Source organism: Anabrus simplex, chromosome 7, assembly GCF_040414725.1.
Source record: "Anabrus simplex isolate iqAnaSimp1 chromosome 7, ASM4041472v1, whole genome shotgun sequence".
Taxonomy (NCBI): domain Eukaryota; kingdom Metazoa; phylum Arthropoda; class Insecta; order Orthoptera; family Tettigoniidae; genus Anabrus; species Anabrus simplex.
In genome coordinates, this window is record NC_090271.1 from 180,195,999 (window position 1) to 180,215,801 (window position 19,803).

The 19,803-nt window shown below is 40.2% G+C and overlaps 1 protein-coding gene across 4 annotated transcripts in view; it reads right to left on the reverse strand.

Moving 5' to 3' along the window:
• LOC136877022 (mitochondrial ribosome-associated GTPase 2) overlaps window positions 1-19,803 on the reverse strand; it is a 172,074-nt gene that overhangs the window by 35,486 nt on the left and 116,785 nt on the right. For all 4 annotated transcript variants that reach the window (XM_067150820.2, XM_067150819.2, XM_067150818.2 and 1 more), the window contains 2 exons: window positions 16,098-16,244; window positions 15,892-16,008 (listed from right to left, as the gene is read on the reverse strand). In XM_067150820.2, coding sequence (XP_067006921.1) covers window positions 15,892-16,008; window positions 16,098-16,244 — 264 coding nt within the window. The remainder of the gene's footprint in view (window positions 1-15,891; window positions 16,009-16,097; window positions 16,245-19,803) is intronic.

Below are 19,803 nucleotides of genomic sequence, written 5' to 3' on the forward strand. Positions count from 1 at the left end.
TTACTTCAGCAGAACTGAAAGACAAAACATTTTGTTGGAGCGAACTTTCTTGGCTTTGCATGCGACATCAACAACCAGATCATTCAGAAGAATTTGAAACAGAACTACCACAGCTGAAGGTCACAGCAGTTACGTTGATAGCAACATCAATCAGCATTCTACTGAATAAATTCTCGTCATTTCCGAAGTTATGCCATATAGTAGCATATTGTCAAAGATTCATTTATAATTGCAAACTCGAACCACGGAAAGGAAAAAAAGTTCACTAGAAATACAAGAAACTTGTAAAGCAGAGAAACAAGTAGTCAGATGGACACAATTAGAAGCATTCCCCCAAGTACTACATTGCTTAATTAATAATCAAGACCTCCCAAAGAAGAGTTCTCTAAAGCCACTCAGTCCATTTCTGGATAGTGACGGATTGATTAAGGTTGGAGGCAGGCTTCTTTTTTTTTTTTTGAGCTAATATCACAACAGAGACATCCTGTGCTTCTACCAGCAAATCATCACATCACCAGAATGATCATGGAAAATGAACATCGTCGTCTGAAGCATTGTCCCCCAAAGCGACTCCTACATGCAACTCGTCAACAATGTTGGTCTATCAGCGGCAGAAGAGAAGCAAAAATGATTGTCAAAAGGTGTCTGAAGTGCTTTTGTTACCATCCTACAGTTCCGCAGGTACACATGGCAGATTTACCAAAAGAAAGGGTCAGGTTAGTTGTTCGACCCTTTGTTACCACAGACGTGAACTATCGAAGTCCAGTGTCTGTAAGAGAAAGCCACAGACAAGGCTGCATTCATACTTACAAGAGTTACGTAGCTGTACTTACATGCTTCAGTACCATGGCATTGCATTTGGAGTTGTGTCGGAGCTAATGACCAAAGCTTTCTTAGCTGCACTGCAATGCTTTACGGTGAGAAGAGGTTTGTGCAAGCAGCTTTTCTCTGATAATGAGAAGGATTTAAGTCGAGCAACCAACACACCACAAGATATCCAGTCCTTTTTGGAAAAGGGGTCAATGACCATTACCTCCTCACTCAATCAGCAGCAGATAGAGTGGAGTTGATTTGAAACTGCTGGCATTAATTAGAGCCACCCTGACCGATACAAAATCCAAGGTGAAGTTCCACGGATGTCTCTCGCATTCCTTTGACATCAAAACAGGAGTCCGACAAGGTGATGGGCTATCCCCGATACTCTTCAACTGTGTTCTTGAAATGATCATCAGAACCTGGCGGGTGAGATTACAGGAAACCAACTACAGTCCATTGAGAATAGGAACCAAATCCAAGGGGATCACAACAGACTGCTTAGCATTTGCCGATGATATTGCTGTTGTCTCAAACGACATAGAAACCGCTAGAGCTCAAGTCGAAATTTTAAAGGAAATTGCCGAACAAACTGGTTTGCAGATATCGTTTGAGAAAACAGAAGTAATGACTAACATCAAAGAGGCTCCACCAAAACTCCATACAAAATACGGGGACATCACCCGAGTAGACAAATTCAAATACCTGGGTGAGATCATCATGAAAAATGGACTGGACAAAGAAGCACTTCAGAAGCGAGTACGCAAACTGGAAATAGCCTACCAAACATCCCGCACAATCTACAACAGAAAATGCCTTTCCCAAAACACCAAGATACGTCACTATGAAACAGTTCTGAAGCCATTAGTTCTATATGCAGCCGAAACCCTGTCTCTAAATGCCAACAAAGGACTCCTTGAAGAACTGGAGAAAAGAGAACGCAAAATTGTGAGAAGAATCTTGGGATCAAAGTACAGAAATGGAATCCATCAAAAGAGATCCAACAAGGAAGTCTACAGCAAAATAGAGAAAATTACCGACACAATCAGAAAAAGACGGGCACGATTTTATGGTCATCTGAAAAGAATGGATGGAAGAAAGTTAACTAAAGAAATCTTTCACTTTTTTGATTCAAACCCCAAAACCACAATTCCCTGACCAAAGAAGACCTGCAAATGCTACATATCTCAGCTGAAGACGCCCTTAACAGAGATCTCTTCCGCAAGAAAATATTGACGAACGGGCTAAACCGAGACGAGCAACCAAAGAGAAGACACGGTGCCCCTTGGACAGAGGAGTGTAAGCAAACCCACTCACAAAGAATGAGGGAAATTTGGGCTCTAAAGAAGCCCAAGTTCAGTGTCAAATGCAACAAGACTTAACGTGGTCCTTGATGGCCCCAGAGAATTATATATATATAATAATAAATTTATGATGAACTGTGGAAAATCTTCTGTTGTTGACCACCAAACCCATTCTGGCTGCCATCTCCATTATACGCTGTCCTCTGAAGTCTGTTTCATGCCCCATTCCGACGCTTGAGCATTTAAATCACCAGCGACCACTAGTCTGTTTCCATTCCATGTAATGCATACTCAAGGCAATCAAGTTTCATCTGAAAGTTGGAAACAGATTCATTTGGCATAAAATAAAAGCTTACAATAGTGATTCCCCCAGTCTGTACCCAAACAAAACCATCTTCGCATCCATGCTCTGTTACTGAAACTTTTCCTAGATCTGGCATCCAAATTGCAGCTGTTCCAAGGTTATCCACAAACCACCCTGGATGATCCCTCTCTTGATATGGTTCGCTAATAATAATGATGTCTGCTTCCATCTCATAAATCAGCTGTGTCATAAGGTCATTAGCTGTTTGACTCCTGTGCATGTTTGCTTGAAGGATTCGCATCATTTGCTGTGATTTTTGGCCTTCATGAAATATTGTCCATGCACCCGATCCAGGAACATGATTTTGTTTAGCTTTATTGACACCCTTGCCTGTACAAAGCATGCATCGCAGACTTTTCTTTTTACAGTCTACTGCCTTGTGACCAGATTCTCCATACTTAAAACAGAGCTTACTTCTGTCGGGGCCTGGTGCAGTTTCTCACCAGGTGTCCATATGATAGGCATCAAAAGGAGCGACGTAACATGGTTCTAGCACGTACTCTGCAGTATAGGCATCTTATTGTAACATGTTGGCGGGGTACTTAATTGAATAAATGAGTACAGCACCTGGTAGCAACCTAGTTCTAAGATTTATTAACTAAGCACTATAATTACAGATTTACACACACACAGACGATAGCCGAGCTTACAACTTACCCACGTACACGGTCACACACTTACAGACGGTTCGCGCTCTCTGTCTTAGTTTCTCTTAGGTTCCATCTACAATGGCACACACACACACACACACACACACACACACATATACAGAGTCATCGATTATTTACAGTACACTCTCTCAGCCACTCGGTCACACTCGGTCACACTCGTTAGCGCTGTTGCGGTCCACAGCCTACACGTCAGCCTCACAGGTCGGGATAGTATCCGCTGTTCACTATCCGTCGAACTCCGCAGTCTTCACATGTCGCTACCCAGTGTTCCCTTATCGCTACTCCAGAACACTCCAGGTTCTCCTCCAGCAGCCTCAAGGGACACACACACGACACCAGGAAACCAGGAACGAGTCCTCGGCTCCGACAGACAGATACTCGATCAGGCTGACATCTCAGCCCAGGCTACCACTGACTGCGCTCTCCGCTCACTCACTCTCTAACTAACCAATTCTCACTGACTGCAGGCAGGTCGTTCCTCTCTTATATACCTGCGCTGGTTGTTCTAGAATCGTCCGGATGCTGGACGGGTCCAGGAACATCGCGAGATGGAACACTCCAGATTAATCGCGGAGTCATTTCTGTCGTTCCACGTTGCGCGACCACGGACAGGAGAAGGGCACGCCCAGCACTTAAATGATGCTCGCGATTGGCGCGCTCGACTCTAAGGGGGTGGGGGCGATGGGTGACGAGCTCGGCGCGTAGTGACTTGGCATGGCGGACGCTATATCCATTACACTATCTTAATTCTTCCTGCTTCCAGTAGTTTCTGAGCATCCTCACCTTAAGTTTCGAAGATGGCAAGTTTCTGTCCCCAGCTGTTTGGTTTAGTGACTGATATTTTCAGCTCTCCATGGCGATTACCGGAATCTCGTCTTACAGCTTCCTCCACATCTGCAGTGGTAGTGATGCTATCCATGTCTTGAATCTCCAGTGTAGTTTGGGGGATTAAAACCTTCACATCGCCATCTCGTCCGAGGGCAACTCTCATAGATTTACTGAATATCTCCCTGTTTTCAATCTTTGCTGTTTTATTGAATTCAAGAACAACAGCGCCAGCTCTTTTTGTGGATAGATCGGCTTCCTGCTCCACTGTCTTCCAGCTTCACCTTGTTCCTGATATCCTTCAAAACATCAGTGAAAGTCTTACCGTTCATTCGTTTGATGATTACGACTTCTGAACGACTCCTTGATTTAGAATGAGGTCGTTTTCCACTCTCGCTAAACGCTGTACTTTCAAGATTGTTACCAGCCTGTTTCATTGGAATATCTTTGTAATAATAATAATAATAATAATAATAATAATAATAATAATAATAATAACAACAACAAGGCAATTAGTTGATGAAGAAATGAATAAAAAAGTTACAATGAATGAAATTGAAATGGCAGTAAGAAAGATGAAGAATGGAAAAACAACTGGAATAGATGAAATTTCAGTGGAGATGATAAAGGCAGCAGGAGCTGTAGACCTGCAGTGGACATATCGAGTTCTCAGGATTGTCTGGGAGAATAAGGAGGTCCCTGAGGATTGGCCAAAAAAAAAAATCATCCCAATTTTCAAGAAAGGCAATAAGAAAGTATTGAAAAACTACAGGGGGAATTACTCTGATATCCCATGTTGTTCAGATAATGGAGAGGATACTGGAAAGTAGAGTAAGGTTGATGGTTGAAAATCAGATACGGTACAGGATAATCAGTTTGGTTTCAGAAGTGGAAGGTCAACAATAGAGCCCATTTTCATTATGAGACAACTAATGGAAAAGCAATGGGAGTATGGGAATGATATAGTGATGACATTAATTGACAATGAAAAGCATACGACAGTGTCCCCAAGACTAGAGTTTGGGACAGTCTGGTGCAAAAAGGCATTGGACAGGGATTAATAAAAATGATCATGGCAATGTACAAGGAATGTTGTTGTTCCGTGCAAACACAAGTTGGCATTACAAGCTGGTTCAAAATCACTAGTGGGCTGAGACAGGGAAGTGTTCTATCACCAATCCTGTTTACAATAGTAGTGGATGGCATCATGAGAACAGCAAAAGCAGCATATGGAGGAAGAGAAATTAACATGTTGTTGTTTGCAGATGATATTGTGATTTGGGGAGAAGAGGCCATGAATGTTCAAGAACAGTTGGATGTGTGGTGAATGGGAAGATCAAAGAATGTGGATTGAAAATAAGTGTAGAAAAGAGTAAAACTCTTGTTATGACAAGAGGGGAGAAAGAAGGAAAAGGTCAGATTAGACTTGCAGACAAGCCCCTGGAAGTAGTGGAGACGTTCAAATACCTGGGGAGTGATTTAATGGAGAATGCTCGACTGGATACTGAAATTAGTAAGAAGATTGAAGCTGGAAGCTGTTTCTATCATAGCATAAGAAACATGTTATGGGACAAAGATGTGCCAATGGAAGCAAAGGAAACTATGTACAAGATGTATTACATACCCACCAACTTCTGGAACAGAAACTTGGACAATGACAAAGGAGGATGAGAGTCGAATACAGGCAGCCGAAATGAAGTTCTTGAGGAGTATGATACACAAGAATAGAAGAGAGAAAATCTAGGAAGAAACTGGATTGGAAAAAATGAATGGTAGAATAGAGAAGCCGATTAAGATGGTTTGGGCACATAAAGCAAATGAGTAATGAAAGAATGCCAAAAAAAAAGTTTGGAAATGCAAATGCAAGGAAGGAGAGGCTGCGGATGACCACGATTGAGATGGAAGGACACACCAACGCAGTATTAGAGAAAGAAACCTGGACTAGGACACAGTGTTGGAAGAGGAGTGGTGGAAAGACCAAAGAAAGTGGAGAGACTTTAATGAAAATCGGTATGTAAAGTCCGGGAATAAGTCGCTTCAATCTAGGCCATAAATAATGTTATTCACGCTGAGAGAAATGGTAGTTTAGGGGAAGGCCTAAAAATTTAATTCTCAAGTATTTATGTTATTAGTGGTCCTACTATAATGAAAATCCGTATCCAAAGTTGGGCAATAAGTCGCTACAATCTAGGCCATAAATAATCTTATTCTCGCTGCGAGAAATGGTAGTTTAGGAGAAGGGTTAAAATTTAATTCTCAATTTTTTATGTTATTAGTTGTCCTATCCTAAAGAATATTGGTATGCAAAGCCGGGAAATAAGTCATTACAATCTAGGCCATAAATAAGTTTATTCACGCTGAGTGAAATTGCAGTTTAGGGGAAGGCCTAAATTTTAATTCTCAAATATTTGTGTTATTAATGGTTCTATCGACAAATACTACATAGCGAAAGTTATACAGTATTACATTTCTGATCATTTGCCATACTGGCTATGATAACAGAGATATTCATGAATTTGAATTTTTGTTGCTAAGTCCATATCAGCGCCAAGGCACGAGAAAATGTGTAACCAGAATTTAATGAAAATCACTATGTAGAGTCGGGGAATAACGAACTACAGTCTACGCTATAATTAATTTAGTAAGACGCCCTAATATTACAGAGTCGAAAGAAAACTAAATGTGAAGGCCTACAATACAAGAAGCTCATAACAATGATCAACAATAACATGATACTGACCATTGTTTGTTGTGATATGCTTTGTGTCTCTGTTGCTACTCATCTCCGATAGATCGGATTACTGCTGTATAGCGATTTTTAAAAAATTTGCTTTAAGTCGTACTCACACACATGGGACTCATGGCGACAATGGGATAGGAGACAGCTAGGAGTGGGAAGGAAGTGGCCCCGGCCTAAATTATGCCACAGCCCCAGGATTTGGCTGGTGTGAAAATGAGAGAACACGGAAAACCATTTTCAGGGCTGTCGACAGTGGATTCGAACCCATTATCGCCTGGATGCAAGCTCACAGCTGGGCGCCCCTAACCGCACGGCCAACTCGCACGGTCATACCGAGTATAACAGCCTGTCTGAATATTGGCAGGAAGTAGCTGGGGAGTCAGATAACTTTCTTCTTTAGCATGGCGTTCCTCTGGTTCATAAATTTTCTGATACTACTCGTACATAACAAACTGGTTCATCATAGCATTTGAGCTATTCAATCCCTACTCTGAAGCACTGATTGGAATGAAAAGTGTGCATATTTAATGGAATAATGGCAGAGGACATCATGACTGTCTGTGGCCTGGTCATTCCAGCTCTGAAACTTCAGACTCTTAGATCGGCACCGTAGTAGAAAATGTGCGGTTCTTCATTTCATCGAGTATTTTATATGATAACAAGCTTTTAATCGCTATTTTCCTACTGACATTTTTGTAATGGCCTAAGTTGACTTCAGTTAGGAAAACCACAAAGTTAGTCTTTCTGAGAATCCCATAGCGAAGCACGGGTACATCTGCTAGTTACAGTATAAATGTCAATGTCCTCTAAACAATGTTTGTTTTAAGATTAAATTAATACGGCTGATGATGCCCAATAAATGCAGGGCGAAACATGTCCCCATGAAATTTAGATTTTCTATGTTTACTTAACCACATAACGTGGTACTAGTTGTATTGTATAGGTGGGACAATAAAAATACTCCTTTTATAAACTAAGTGAGATCACTGTATTCAATACGGAACAAAAATGAGAGTAGTGGTTTGTAACAGTATCCAGTAATCGGGAGATAGTGGGCTCGAGGCCCACTGTCGGCAGCCCTGAAGATGGTTTTCCATGGTTTCCCATTTTCATACCAGGCAAATGCCAGGGCTGTACCTTAATTAAGTCCACAGCCACTTCCTTCCATTTCCTAGGCCTTCCCTATCCCATCATCGCCATAAGACATATCTGTGTCGGTGTGACGTAAAGCAAATAGAAAAACAATCCTGTCGATAATAGCTTTGAACTCAGTGTCGTCCTCCTGATGTTTGGTTATATCTTTGAAAAGGAAGGGAGAGTCGGTGAGAACTACATTCACAAAGGCTGATATTGTTCAGGAGAGGGGTCTGCAGGCTCTGATTGAGGGTCAGAGCTGCCTGGATAGAACATCCTACTGAGGCCATCAGCCACAACGTTTTCCGTGCCACGAATGTGGCGAGCTTCAAATTGGAAGGCTGAGATGTGCACTGCCCAATGTGCAAGATGACCGGTCCATCGCAGTTTGGCCAGTACCCAACTCAACGCCTGATTATCAGTTTCAAGATTGAAAGGAAGATGTTCTAGGTACTTTCTGAAGTGTTCTAAAGAGAAGACAACAGCTAAGGCTTCCAACTCATAAATGGAATAGTTTCATTCAGCAGGATTCAGGGCACGAGAAGCATAAGAAAAGGGACAATGCCCCTCTTCAAATTCCTGAAGGAGGACACCAGATATTCCTGAGGAAGAGGCGTCAGTCTGAAGGATGAAGTGTTTAGAAAAGTCTGGCATAGCCAGTACAGGAGCGTTACATAATGCAGATTTCAAGTCGCAAAAGGCTTCACGTTGGTCTTCACCCCACACAAATTTGGCATCCTTTATTCTCAAGGTATTTAATGGGGCTGCCCATTCAGCAAAATTGGGAATGAATTTACAAAAAAGAATTAACCATGCCAATAAATCTGGCTACAGCCTTGACGTCTTTTGGCGTGGGAAAATTTTGGATGGCGGCAGTACGAGACTGATCAACTGAGGCACCCTTCCCCGACACAATATGGCCTAAGAAGGACATTTGGGGTTGTGCGAAAGAAACCTTGCTAGCTTTAAGGGTTAGACCTGCTTTACGCAGTCTTTCAAGGACTTCATTGAGATGGACAAGGTGTACCTCGAAGGTTTCACTGAAGTTTACCAAATCATCAAGGTAATTATAGACAAACTTGAATTTAACGTCAGACAAAACATCCAGTAACCGAGTAAGGACAGCATCTTCCGTTATTAGCCTGAATGGAACACGCTCAAATTCATAGAGGTTCCAATCAGTAGCAAAAGCTGTGAGGTGCTTGGATTCCTCAGCTAGAGGTATCTGGTAATATGCCTCATTTAAATCAAAGGTGGTAAAAATTTTGGCATTAGCAAAACCAAGAAAAACAAGAGTGCAAATCAGGAAGGGGAACAGATTGGAGGACCACTTTATGGTTCAACATCCGATAGTCAACTACAGGACGATAACCACCTTGCGGTTTTGGGACAAGAAACATGGGAAAAGAATAGGCTGACTTAGAAGGGCGTATCACTCCGTCAGTGAGCATTTGATCAATAACAGCCTCGAGGGCCTTCATTTTGGGAGGTGACAGCCAATACGGAGGAGAGCGAACAGGTATGTTATCCGTGACTTCAATTTTGTACTCTAAGACATTGGTGACACCAAACTTGTCTAAAGACATCAGGAAAATTATCGCAGAGTTTCCTAAGTTGGTAAATTGGGTAAATGATTAAAATCAAAAGCTTTGGGTTCGCCAGAATCTTCAGGAACAGCGTTAACGTGACAAGGCAGAATAGCGGAGTGATCACACAGCTCAAAGGTTCTTGCAGAAAATTTAAAAAGGAATCTGTTGAACTGCAGGTCCAAAATCATGCCAGTTTTAGCAATATAACTGGCACCCAATATGAACTGACAGGATAAATCTTTTGCCACTAGTACTGGCATTTTCCATGTAAAATCAGGACTCTTATCTTGACATCTAGGGGATCCTACAATGTTCAACGAGTTGGAATTAGCAGTATGGCAGGTTAAGGGCACAGGTTCTAATGTAGGTAACTTGCAAACAGTTTTCATCGAATTGTACCAGGTCTCACTCATCAAGTTGATACTACTTCCAGAGTCTAGTAACGCACAGACAGGTTCATTATTTACCTCTATGCATAAGTACGGTAACTTACAAGAAGGTATGGCAGAAATCCCACAAGATTGCAAAAAATGGGCACTAGGTTCAGACTGGGTCCAATCATTAGCCTCAGAATTAGGTAAATTGTCCTCCAATGTACAGTTATGACAGACAAGACAAGAAGCCACACTTTGGGGTTTACCATCAGAACTGGCAGTTAGTCGTCTAGAATTACTATTGCCTGGAGGTCCAGAGGCTGAAGTATTACGTGGGCACTGCCTAGAGAAGTGACTATTTGACCCACAGTTACAGCAAGAAGTATTGATGGAAGAGCCTCTACCCATGGCAGGTCTTGCACTGCCTAAGGCCCCAACCTTAGGACAATCCCACTTGAAATAAGCAGTGGAGCCACAACTGAAACATGAACAATGATTACGCGAGTTGAAAGCAGCTGAAGGGGTGGTTTTAGAATCCTGAGGAGAGGGCATGTTCATAGGAGGGGGGGCTAATGCAAGGCATAACTGGTCGGCATATCGAACACCTTCCGCAGAAACTGTGACAGCTTTCAACTGAGCGAACGTTGCTGGTCACGGTGAAAGAGCCAGATATGATCTGTAGTTCGGGGCGAGACCTTCAATAATGTTGGCAACCATTTGGGCCTCAGAATACTGAAGCCGGAAAATCCTAGCCTGGGGCTTAATATCTTGAACATATTCCTATAATGACTCACTGACATGTTGCACTCTGAAATAGTGCTTCTGCACTAATGAAGACAAGGCACAAGAAGGAATGAAAAATTCAAGCACACGTGTGTGAAATTGATCTATAGTCCATCTTTCGGAAATGGCCCTGACGATATGCTCAGAAAGAGCTCCAGATATCTGCGGGTATAGGATTTGAAATATGTGGTTGTTACTGAGATTGTACACTACTGCCTGATCCTTGAACTCGATTAAGAACCGAAGGAAAGAACTAACCTCATCAACGGAGTTAGCCGAAAATTTAGAGACTCCGTTAAACACAGTAGTCAACGGGTGAGGTAGGTTAGAGAAAATCTGGGGAAAAGCAGGTGTAGGAGGTGCCTGGGAAGGCTTAGAGTGGTCCTGAGGGATTACAGAGTCATCACACCTTTGATTCGGGCGCTCTTGTGAAAAGGATGGAGTACAGAAGGTTAGGTTAGGACTACCGCTAGCCTGCAACGTTATGGGCGCAGATAATCTCACCTGTGAAAGGTCCTCACTAATCTGAGAGATTGGGGCATTAACCACTTGTGTAGAGGTAATGCAACCTGAAAGGGCACTTGATACCGGTGGCGCTAAGACGGGTCCATGATTTTGCACCATTGCATAAGAAGCAGGTTGTGTAACAATAGACGGCAGAAGTGTCAGTTACCACAGGAAAATTAGTAGAGGTACCGACGTGCAAAAAAGATACATTATATGAATCACTTACAGGTGTCCTAGCTCTTTACAACGAAGCAGAAGATCCCAGATGAGCATTACTCACATCAGGCTCCTGAATAACACCAGCATTAGTTGCTACAGTACACACTTGAGAAGCTGCAGATGCGGAACCAGAGTTAACACATTCTCACGATCCAGAGAGGGTAGACACTTGAACCTCAAAACTAGTGTTAGTGAACTCATTTCCTTCAAGCAAGCCAATGATTTTGTCCAATATTCTTGAAAACTGTACTAATAGGGATTCACACACCTGCCGCTCATTTGCCAGCAATTTGAGAGACAACAAATCCCTAATTCTGTCCAGGTAATGTGATAACTGTGCCTTAACCCACGCTAATTGGCCATGCGAGGGCTCAGAAGCACCAAAAGACACAAGAAGGGCCTTAAATTCTACCAATTTATCTTTAACCATGGCCAAAGATTCATGCAACTCATCTGTAGTTAACTCGGGAATGGTTACAGGTAAATTAAGGGACTGTTTCAAAAGGCCTAGTGTCATCTCTGACATTGCCTGTAGAATTCAGTTTGCAAATACGAAGTTCGTAAATTAGTTCTGACTTTCTCAAATGGCTACCAATATGTTACCGGTTTATCAGCGGTGACACGATACACACTTAAGGGAAGAGGAAAATAAATCAAATTACACGGTACTTTAAACCCTAGACACGCAATAAAAGATCAGATGAGCTGCACCAAGACTCACAAACAAATATCAGGTTGGACAACGTGACGACTAATAATAACACTAGCCAACATGATTTTGCGGTAAAATAGAAAATATGTAATTCTTATGGAAATCGCTGCCCTGATTCCAAAAATGATGCTATTTTTTTCCTATCACGTCCAGTTTTGATGCAATTCAGTGTTTAATATCTGCATGAATTCGTAAGATGTAATGTTGAGAGACGTTCTTGCGTAACTTTTTTTAAGAATACAATTATGTGATTTGATTTGTTATTGTTTGCATTTTATTACAGGTTTATTGCTGTCTAAATTTTCATTTTGTAGTTGGGAGTTTCCTGGTAAATTCATAACAAACTCCCCCAGATACGCAATAGACCGTGAGGTATGTAGGATTGAAGATAAGACAGTTGAGCGTTTGTCTTTCATCTTAGACCACTTGAATAAACAGACGTGTTAAAAGCCCCAGCCCTTATGCAATGTTTATGATGGACTGATAAAGCAGTTTCCTTGCAAAGATAACAGTCCGAGAGTATTATACTCATGAAGATGAACTTGTATTTTGTACGGATGTTTCAAATCTTCTACGTCAATTGGGAGAGAAAGAGTATGATCCTAGTAACTGGTGTGTTTTTATTAACTCTTCCAAAAGAAGTTTAAAGTGTTTTGCTTCATAATCAAAATTTTCTGGCATCCGTACTACTTGCACACTCCACAAAAATGTCTGAAACATACGAGACCTTAAAGTTGGTGCTTGAAAAATTAAATATCACGAGCATGGGTGGCAAATTTGCGGTGATTTGAAGATCAGTGGATTGTTGCCAGGACAACAAAAAGGCTATACAAAATTTTCCTGTTTCCTATGCGAATGGGATAGCAGGGCATGGGATAAACATTGGGATACAGTGAATTGGCCCAAAAGGAAACAACTACAACCAGGATCCAAAAATGTCTTGAATGTAAGTCTTATTGACCGTGAAACAATTCTACTTCCACCCTTGCACAAATTAGGATTGATGAAACAGTATGTCAAGGCATTAGATAAAAGTAGTCTATGCTTCCAAAATTTATCCACTAATTTTCCCTCATTATCAGATGCAATAATCAAAGAAGGTGTATTTGATGGACCACAGATTCGTAAACTGATGAAGGAAAAAATTTCACAGACACGATGACCAAAATTAAGAAAGAGGCATGGAACGCATTCAAAGATGTAGTGACTAAATTCCTTGGCAACATTAAGGACCCTCAGTACAAAGAAATTGTAAGGAAAATGTTGGTAAAGTTTAAGGAACTCAGTTGTAATATGAGCCTTAAGCTTCATTTCTTAGCTTCGCATCTGGATTATTTCCCTCCAAATTTAGGAGCTGTCAGTGAAGAACAAGATGAAAAGTTTCACCAGGATCTCGAAGATGCAGAACGACGCTATCAGGGAAGTTGAGATGTGAATATGATGACCGATTACTGTTGGTCTTTTGCACAAGATGACCCTTCTAGAGATAATTCGGGAACTTCAAAAACCAGGAAATTCCACGGAAAACGAGAAAAGACAGAGGTGTGAATCTAACCTGCACATAATGTAAGTAAAAAAACTATGCATGTTTAACCATGTAATTTTTATTCAAGGTACGGTTATATTAATTTAAAAGCAACTGTACAGCCGAAACTAAATAGGCGCTTTATGCTTCAGTTTCACGAATTTCAATATACATTAAAAATATAATACAAACCATCTACTTGCTTACAAAGCAGCATTTATGTGTATTTATTGCATGCAAAATATGATTACGTTTTGCAAGCTGAAATTTACATTAATACATCAAATTTAATCAATACTAAGTATCAACAATTTTACGTAAGAACAAAATAACATTTTGTAAAATTGCCCCTAAACCAGACGTGATGCGCCAAAACTAATTTTTTTCTCGAATTCTGCGTTAAAAAATTCATAAAACCCACCTATTTTAATTTTTACTGCACAAAAACAGTTCTTTCTTGCAGGCTAGTGTAATTTTAAAAAGATAATTACAGTGTAATTTTAATAACAACAATAATAGGCAGATCATATTAAATGATACTGATAAATATCATAACCATGAAATTAATGATCGTTTTATGGGAATCTGAATATAAAAAGGTCATCATAATAATCCTTGAGGACGATACCCGAAGATGATGTTGACGGTGACTGGTAAACTCAGCATGTGGAATTAAATAATAAATGTCAAGTTATGCAGTAAATAATAAGTTAAGATTTGATTATATTATTGCTGGCAAATCCCTACATCTGGATGTTTAGGTTAGGGTCCCTTTGTTGTATTCCTTCCATTAACCATAACATGTCTTTGGTTAGAAGCCCGGAGTGATACGGAATAATCCCTGGTGGGTCTCATCTCAGGGAACGTGGAGGCGATGACACAGATTATGTGTTCGCACCCACAACCCTAACAGATAAATGGTCTCGACCATATAGGCTAGGGTATTACAATGAATTCATTATTATCATAGGAATCGCTGTTTCGACCCTCGGCGATCGTGGGTTCAACCACCCAAATGGATTGGTGGTAAACAAATTTTATAATCTGTTTTGCTTGTTTTTCTAATTATTTTTTAATGTCAAATTAAGTGGCATAGGAGTGTCAACAATATTTGTTTGTTGGGTTTTTTTTTTTTTTTTTTTTTTTTCAATAAAATGCTCCTTCAGCATTTGCAAAGGAAACAGTTCAACGTTCTTGTTCTTGTAGACACTAATTCTACCCTTGGTGACCGATTAAAACATTGTCCGCTTTCCTTGCACGGAGCCTCCCTTTTGTATTTTTTGGTCTATTTCGGGAGTTAATTTACGAGCCTAAATCAATTTTGCATGCCCCATCCACCCATGTAGTACTTCTTCGTATGCCGTTATTTTAACTAGAGATTCAGAATTTTTAGTATCTTTAGAATCTTTAGCCATATGTCAATTCTTAACACCCCCTGAAATAACACGCCGGTTGGGACAGGTGCAATATCTCTTTGAAAATTTGGGGTATGGGTATTATTTGTGTCAGAGTTGGTCCAGTGTTCCTACACTGTTAGGAACTCTGTTCCTGCCATAAGTGAGGAGCGTGCCGTTGACAAATTGTATCATTTGCAAGGCATCAGTTTAAGCTATCACAAGTTTAGGATGGCCAGTGTAAGTTATCGTGTTACGGGTCATCCACTGCTAGAGAAGAGCTTCGCCTTATTGAACAGGCAGAGCAAATTAGTAGTCGTGCTGCTGGAAGAAAGTATAATATGAACAACAGTTCCATACATGATTGGATGAAAAATAAAGCTTGTCTTCAACATATACACAGTAACAGCCTGACATTTTGCAGGCAAAAACCAAAGTTCACTGAAACTGAAAACAGGATATGCAAATATGTAACTGAAAAGAGACACTTTAGTGGTGTGTCATGAATGAAATACGTTAGTTGAAAGCTATAGCAATAAAGTTTAAAATATTTTGAGTTGTGAGGTTAGCCAAGTATGGCTCATACATGTTTTTGAATGAAATAACTTCAGTATTCAGAAGAAAACTAGCAATGCACAATGTTTTCCCAGCCTATTACGAATAAGTGGTTGTGAAGTTTCACAGATCTCTCATCAGTCTGCGTCAGAGATATTCGTATTTACTCATGCAAATTGGTAATGCACACCAGAAGTATTTATTGTACTGCAGTATTTACGATTTTCGATAAAAGTATTTAACAAAGATATAAAATTACTAATAGATTTTTTCCAAATTTCCCTTACTAAAATAAGGGCATGAGGATTATTCGCATACTATATTCGTTTTGCAGGATTTATTCAATTCAAAATTCCATGCAAAATAACCTCTGCGCACCAACCTTGACAACCGTGTGTTGAGCATTCCTGCCACTGCAGTCTTTGTTGTATCCTTTTTCTCCACTATCGGCCTGAACAATTGCTGACAAATGGTTCAGATTATTTATAGTGTTGCTGGCCTGGAAATTAACGAAAATAAAGACAGGAATAAATTCATTTGCAGCTTAAAGAGCGTATCAAAAAATGAACTAAAAGCTGTACATGTTACCTGAAAGATTACATGTCCTCCATTTCCTCCATCACCTCCGTCAGGTCCAGCCTCTGCATTGCACCACAACTGAAGGAACGAGATGGCTCCGTCTCCACCCTTCCCACCAATGACACGAACATGTTGCTGATCAACGAAGTGTTTAAGCTGAAATCCAAAACACTTACTAATGAACCACTACTAATGGCTGAATAGCTTGACCCAATCCAGCTTATTCACTTTAGAATCTTAAACCAACCTGGGTTTGTATTTCTCATAACTGCCAGAGACTCTAAAAACATACAAACAAGCCTTTAGAAGACTATAATCTTTCTACTATTTATTAGTTGGCTAAATTACTTCAGGTGAAATAAGTACATTAATAAACTAATCAAATAAAGAGTGTAATTTGAACATGAAAAGTAATTATCCTACCTAATTTCATACGTCACACTCAAAACCCATGCACAATATATTTCTAATAAAACTTAGTTATCTACTTTTACCATACTTCTTTCCATTCTGATTTGAAACATCAGTATCCACACATTCAAAGCAGTTAAAATCTACATTTATTATAAAAGCTCACTCCCTTGCTGGGCAATGCATTGTCGTGTCTGCCTGAGAGTTCTCATGCTGGCCACAGAGAGCGTTGATATTCAGCCATCTGTCAAAGTGGTATAGATAGATAGATAGATAGATAGATAGATAGATAGATAGATAAAGCCTTTATTGTCCATGGCAAATTTAGGACTCCTAGGCCTCTCTTACATTTAACCACATACATATTATTACATATTAAAACTATAAAATTGATTAAAATTTAAAATACTGAGAATTATAAAACGACATTAATGAAGACAAAAATAAGAAAACAGTACCTCTGAAAGGATCTACTTACATTATGAAAAATGAAAATAAAAACATTATCTAAAGTTTCACTAATCGTCCCACAATAATGGTATAATTTTCAAACAAAGAAAGAAGTTGCAGTACATCTTTTCTTTCATAACAAGAGACATACAGGAGACTGAAATCTATACACGCGTCAACAAAAAAAAAGGTGCTGTATTACTGTAAAGATAAAAACCATTGAATGCAAACCAAGAAAAACAGCAAGAGGGAAGGAAAATGTGTCACTAAATTGAAAAAAAAAATTCTCTCTCTCATGTTCTAACCATACATAAGGTTGTGATGACATGATCCAAAAGCATGTTGTTGGTTTGCCTCCAGGATTCCCTATCCTGAGCACGGTGGATCACATTCAAAGGAAAGCAGCACGATTTGTTCTGGGTGATTTCCGACAGAGAAGTAGTGTTACGAAAATGTTACAAAGTTTGGGTTTGGAAGACTTGAGGTAAGAAGACCGAGATGCTCGACAATGTGGTATGCTTCCTAATATGAAGATAAAATTCAAATTAAAGGGGACAAATTGGGGTAGATATTCATTTATGTGAGGAGTACGGGATTGGAATAATTTATCATGGGAAATGTTAAATGTCCATGTTCCTTGAAAACATTAAAGAAACAGCTAGGTAAAAAATTGTTAGGGAATCTGCTATCTAAATGCAGATCATTGACAACTGACTGACTGGCTGACTGATCAATCGATCTTTCAGGCTCTGTCTAGTCAGGTTCTTGTGTTGGTACACGTCCCCTGGATCTTCAGCTGTCAAGTTTTCCCTGATTATCAGTTTTTCCATGGCGTCTGGTCTCCTGGCAATGTATTCACAGTAAATCAAAAACTAGTGGCACATAAGGGTTGACAGTCTTGTTTTCATGCCGAGTTGTCTCAGAAGTGACATGTTGGTGTGGTGTATCATCTATGATATCCATAATAGCCTTCTATAGCATCACAATTTTTTTTACATCACACCGACACAGATAGGTCTTATGGCGACAACGGAATAGGAAAGGCCTAGGAGTGGGAAGGAAGCAGCTGTGGCCTTAAGGTACAGCCCCAGCATTTGCCTGGTGTGAAAATGGGAAACCACGGAAAACCATCTTCAGGGCTGCCGATAGTTGGGTTCGAACCCACTATCTCCCGGATGCAAGCTCACAGCTGCATACCCCTAATCGCACAGCCAACTTGCCTGGTGATCAGAGTTTTACGGCATCGATCCTGCAGTGGTCTACCATCTTAACAGTCTGATTTTGTGTTGCATATGTTAGGGAAGATGAGAGTTCACACTAATCGTCTTCAAAGTGAAGGAAGTGTCTTCCAGAAGCGAGTCAGGAACAAATATACTCTGCACATTGAATAGTCCCTTACTCTCTTTATGAATATTAATTGTTATTCTTCACATGCACCACTAACCATCAACTGCACTTTAATACTGATCAATGGTATTATAGCAGATATTGTGAAATTTCTGTGGATTGTTTGAAGTAATTCTTGAGACATCATCACAGAAATGTACTTAGAACAAGAACACATAAGTGCTTCACGTGATTCACGGTCCTCCAAGGTGGCTACAATGCAGATAAGAATTCTTGTTCAATGGGTCTTACAAGGATCTTCAAATACACTCACCGGCACCAAAAATGCACAATGTAATAAATGTTGAAGAAATGATGTGTAATTATCTATTGAATCAAAGTTTAACCTTTATCCTATATTTTTAGACAGGGGAGGCTGTTGGCTTTGTTTTTTGAACAAACTTGAACTGTGGATTGTTTATTGCCCTAGTTCTATTTTTTTATCACACCAGCTGGAAAACATCACTGGATGTGAGGCAATAATGTTTTCCTGTTCTTCAAGCACTTATTGTTGTTGAAGTGTATTTTCTTTTTTGGTTTAGTGTAAAGTTGAACAATGAAGGTTTTTGGTGAGGATGGGGAAGGGCTACGGCTGGTAAGGTAGTCATGTGCCTGGTGTGAAGTGTTGTAATGTCATTATTGTAATCAGTTTTCTAGAATTAACATGCCGTTAAATCCTGAAGAAGCTATAAAAACTCTTGCTTTAGTAGAAGATGGTTGCATCCTACATTACGTTTAGAATTATGATGAACATAAGGAATTGTAGCCTCAGATACAGTTTTTTTTTTCCATGACCATACTTATGAAGTTGGTAGAAGGATACAAACTTTCCACAATTTCTAGAGCCATAAAGAAGATGCAAGGAGGCTATTCAAGGAGACTCAGATCAGGGCTCAAGAAGAGCAACATCAGCAAGAGATGATCACTTCTTATGGCTCTAAGTTCTCAGCAAACGTCACACCATTGCCATTGAAGTAAGAAATCAACTCCACTAAGTTCGAAGGAGTCAATGTTAGTGAGAGAACTGTCCGAAGAAGACTGGAAGAAGCCAATCTTCAAGACAGAAGAGCTGCTAAAGGTGCTAAAGGCCCAGAATGCACCAAATAGTATTGCACAGCTCGACTTTGTTTCACAAGGGAACATCTTGGTTGGACCGTACAACAATGGGAACAAGTACTGTTCACTGATGAGTCGTAATTTAGCTTGTGATCACCTGATGGAAGAGAAAGGGTCTGGAAAAGGCCTATATAAAGTTATTTCCCTTGCATATTCTCATGCTTGACTGATATGGCCTTGTAATAATACTCAACATACTTAGCCTCTGCAAATAACCTTACTCCTTGTGGGTGGGGTTAACTTCCAATAAGTAACCAGGGGAACCTGACCCCTACAGAGCGCGTCCCCAGGTGGCGGATAGGGGGCCCCTACAGTATATAGGGCTGGTTGAAATAACCAATACAACCCGCGG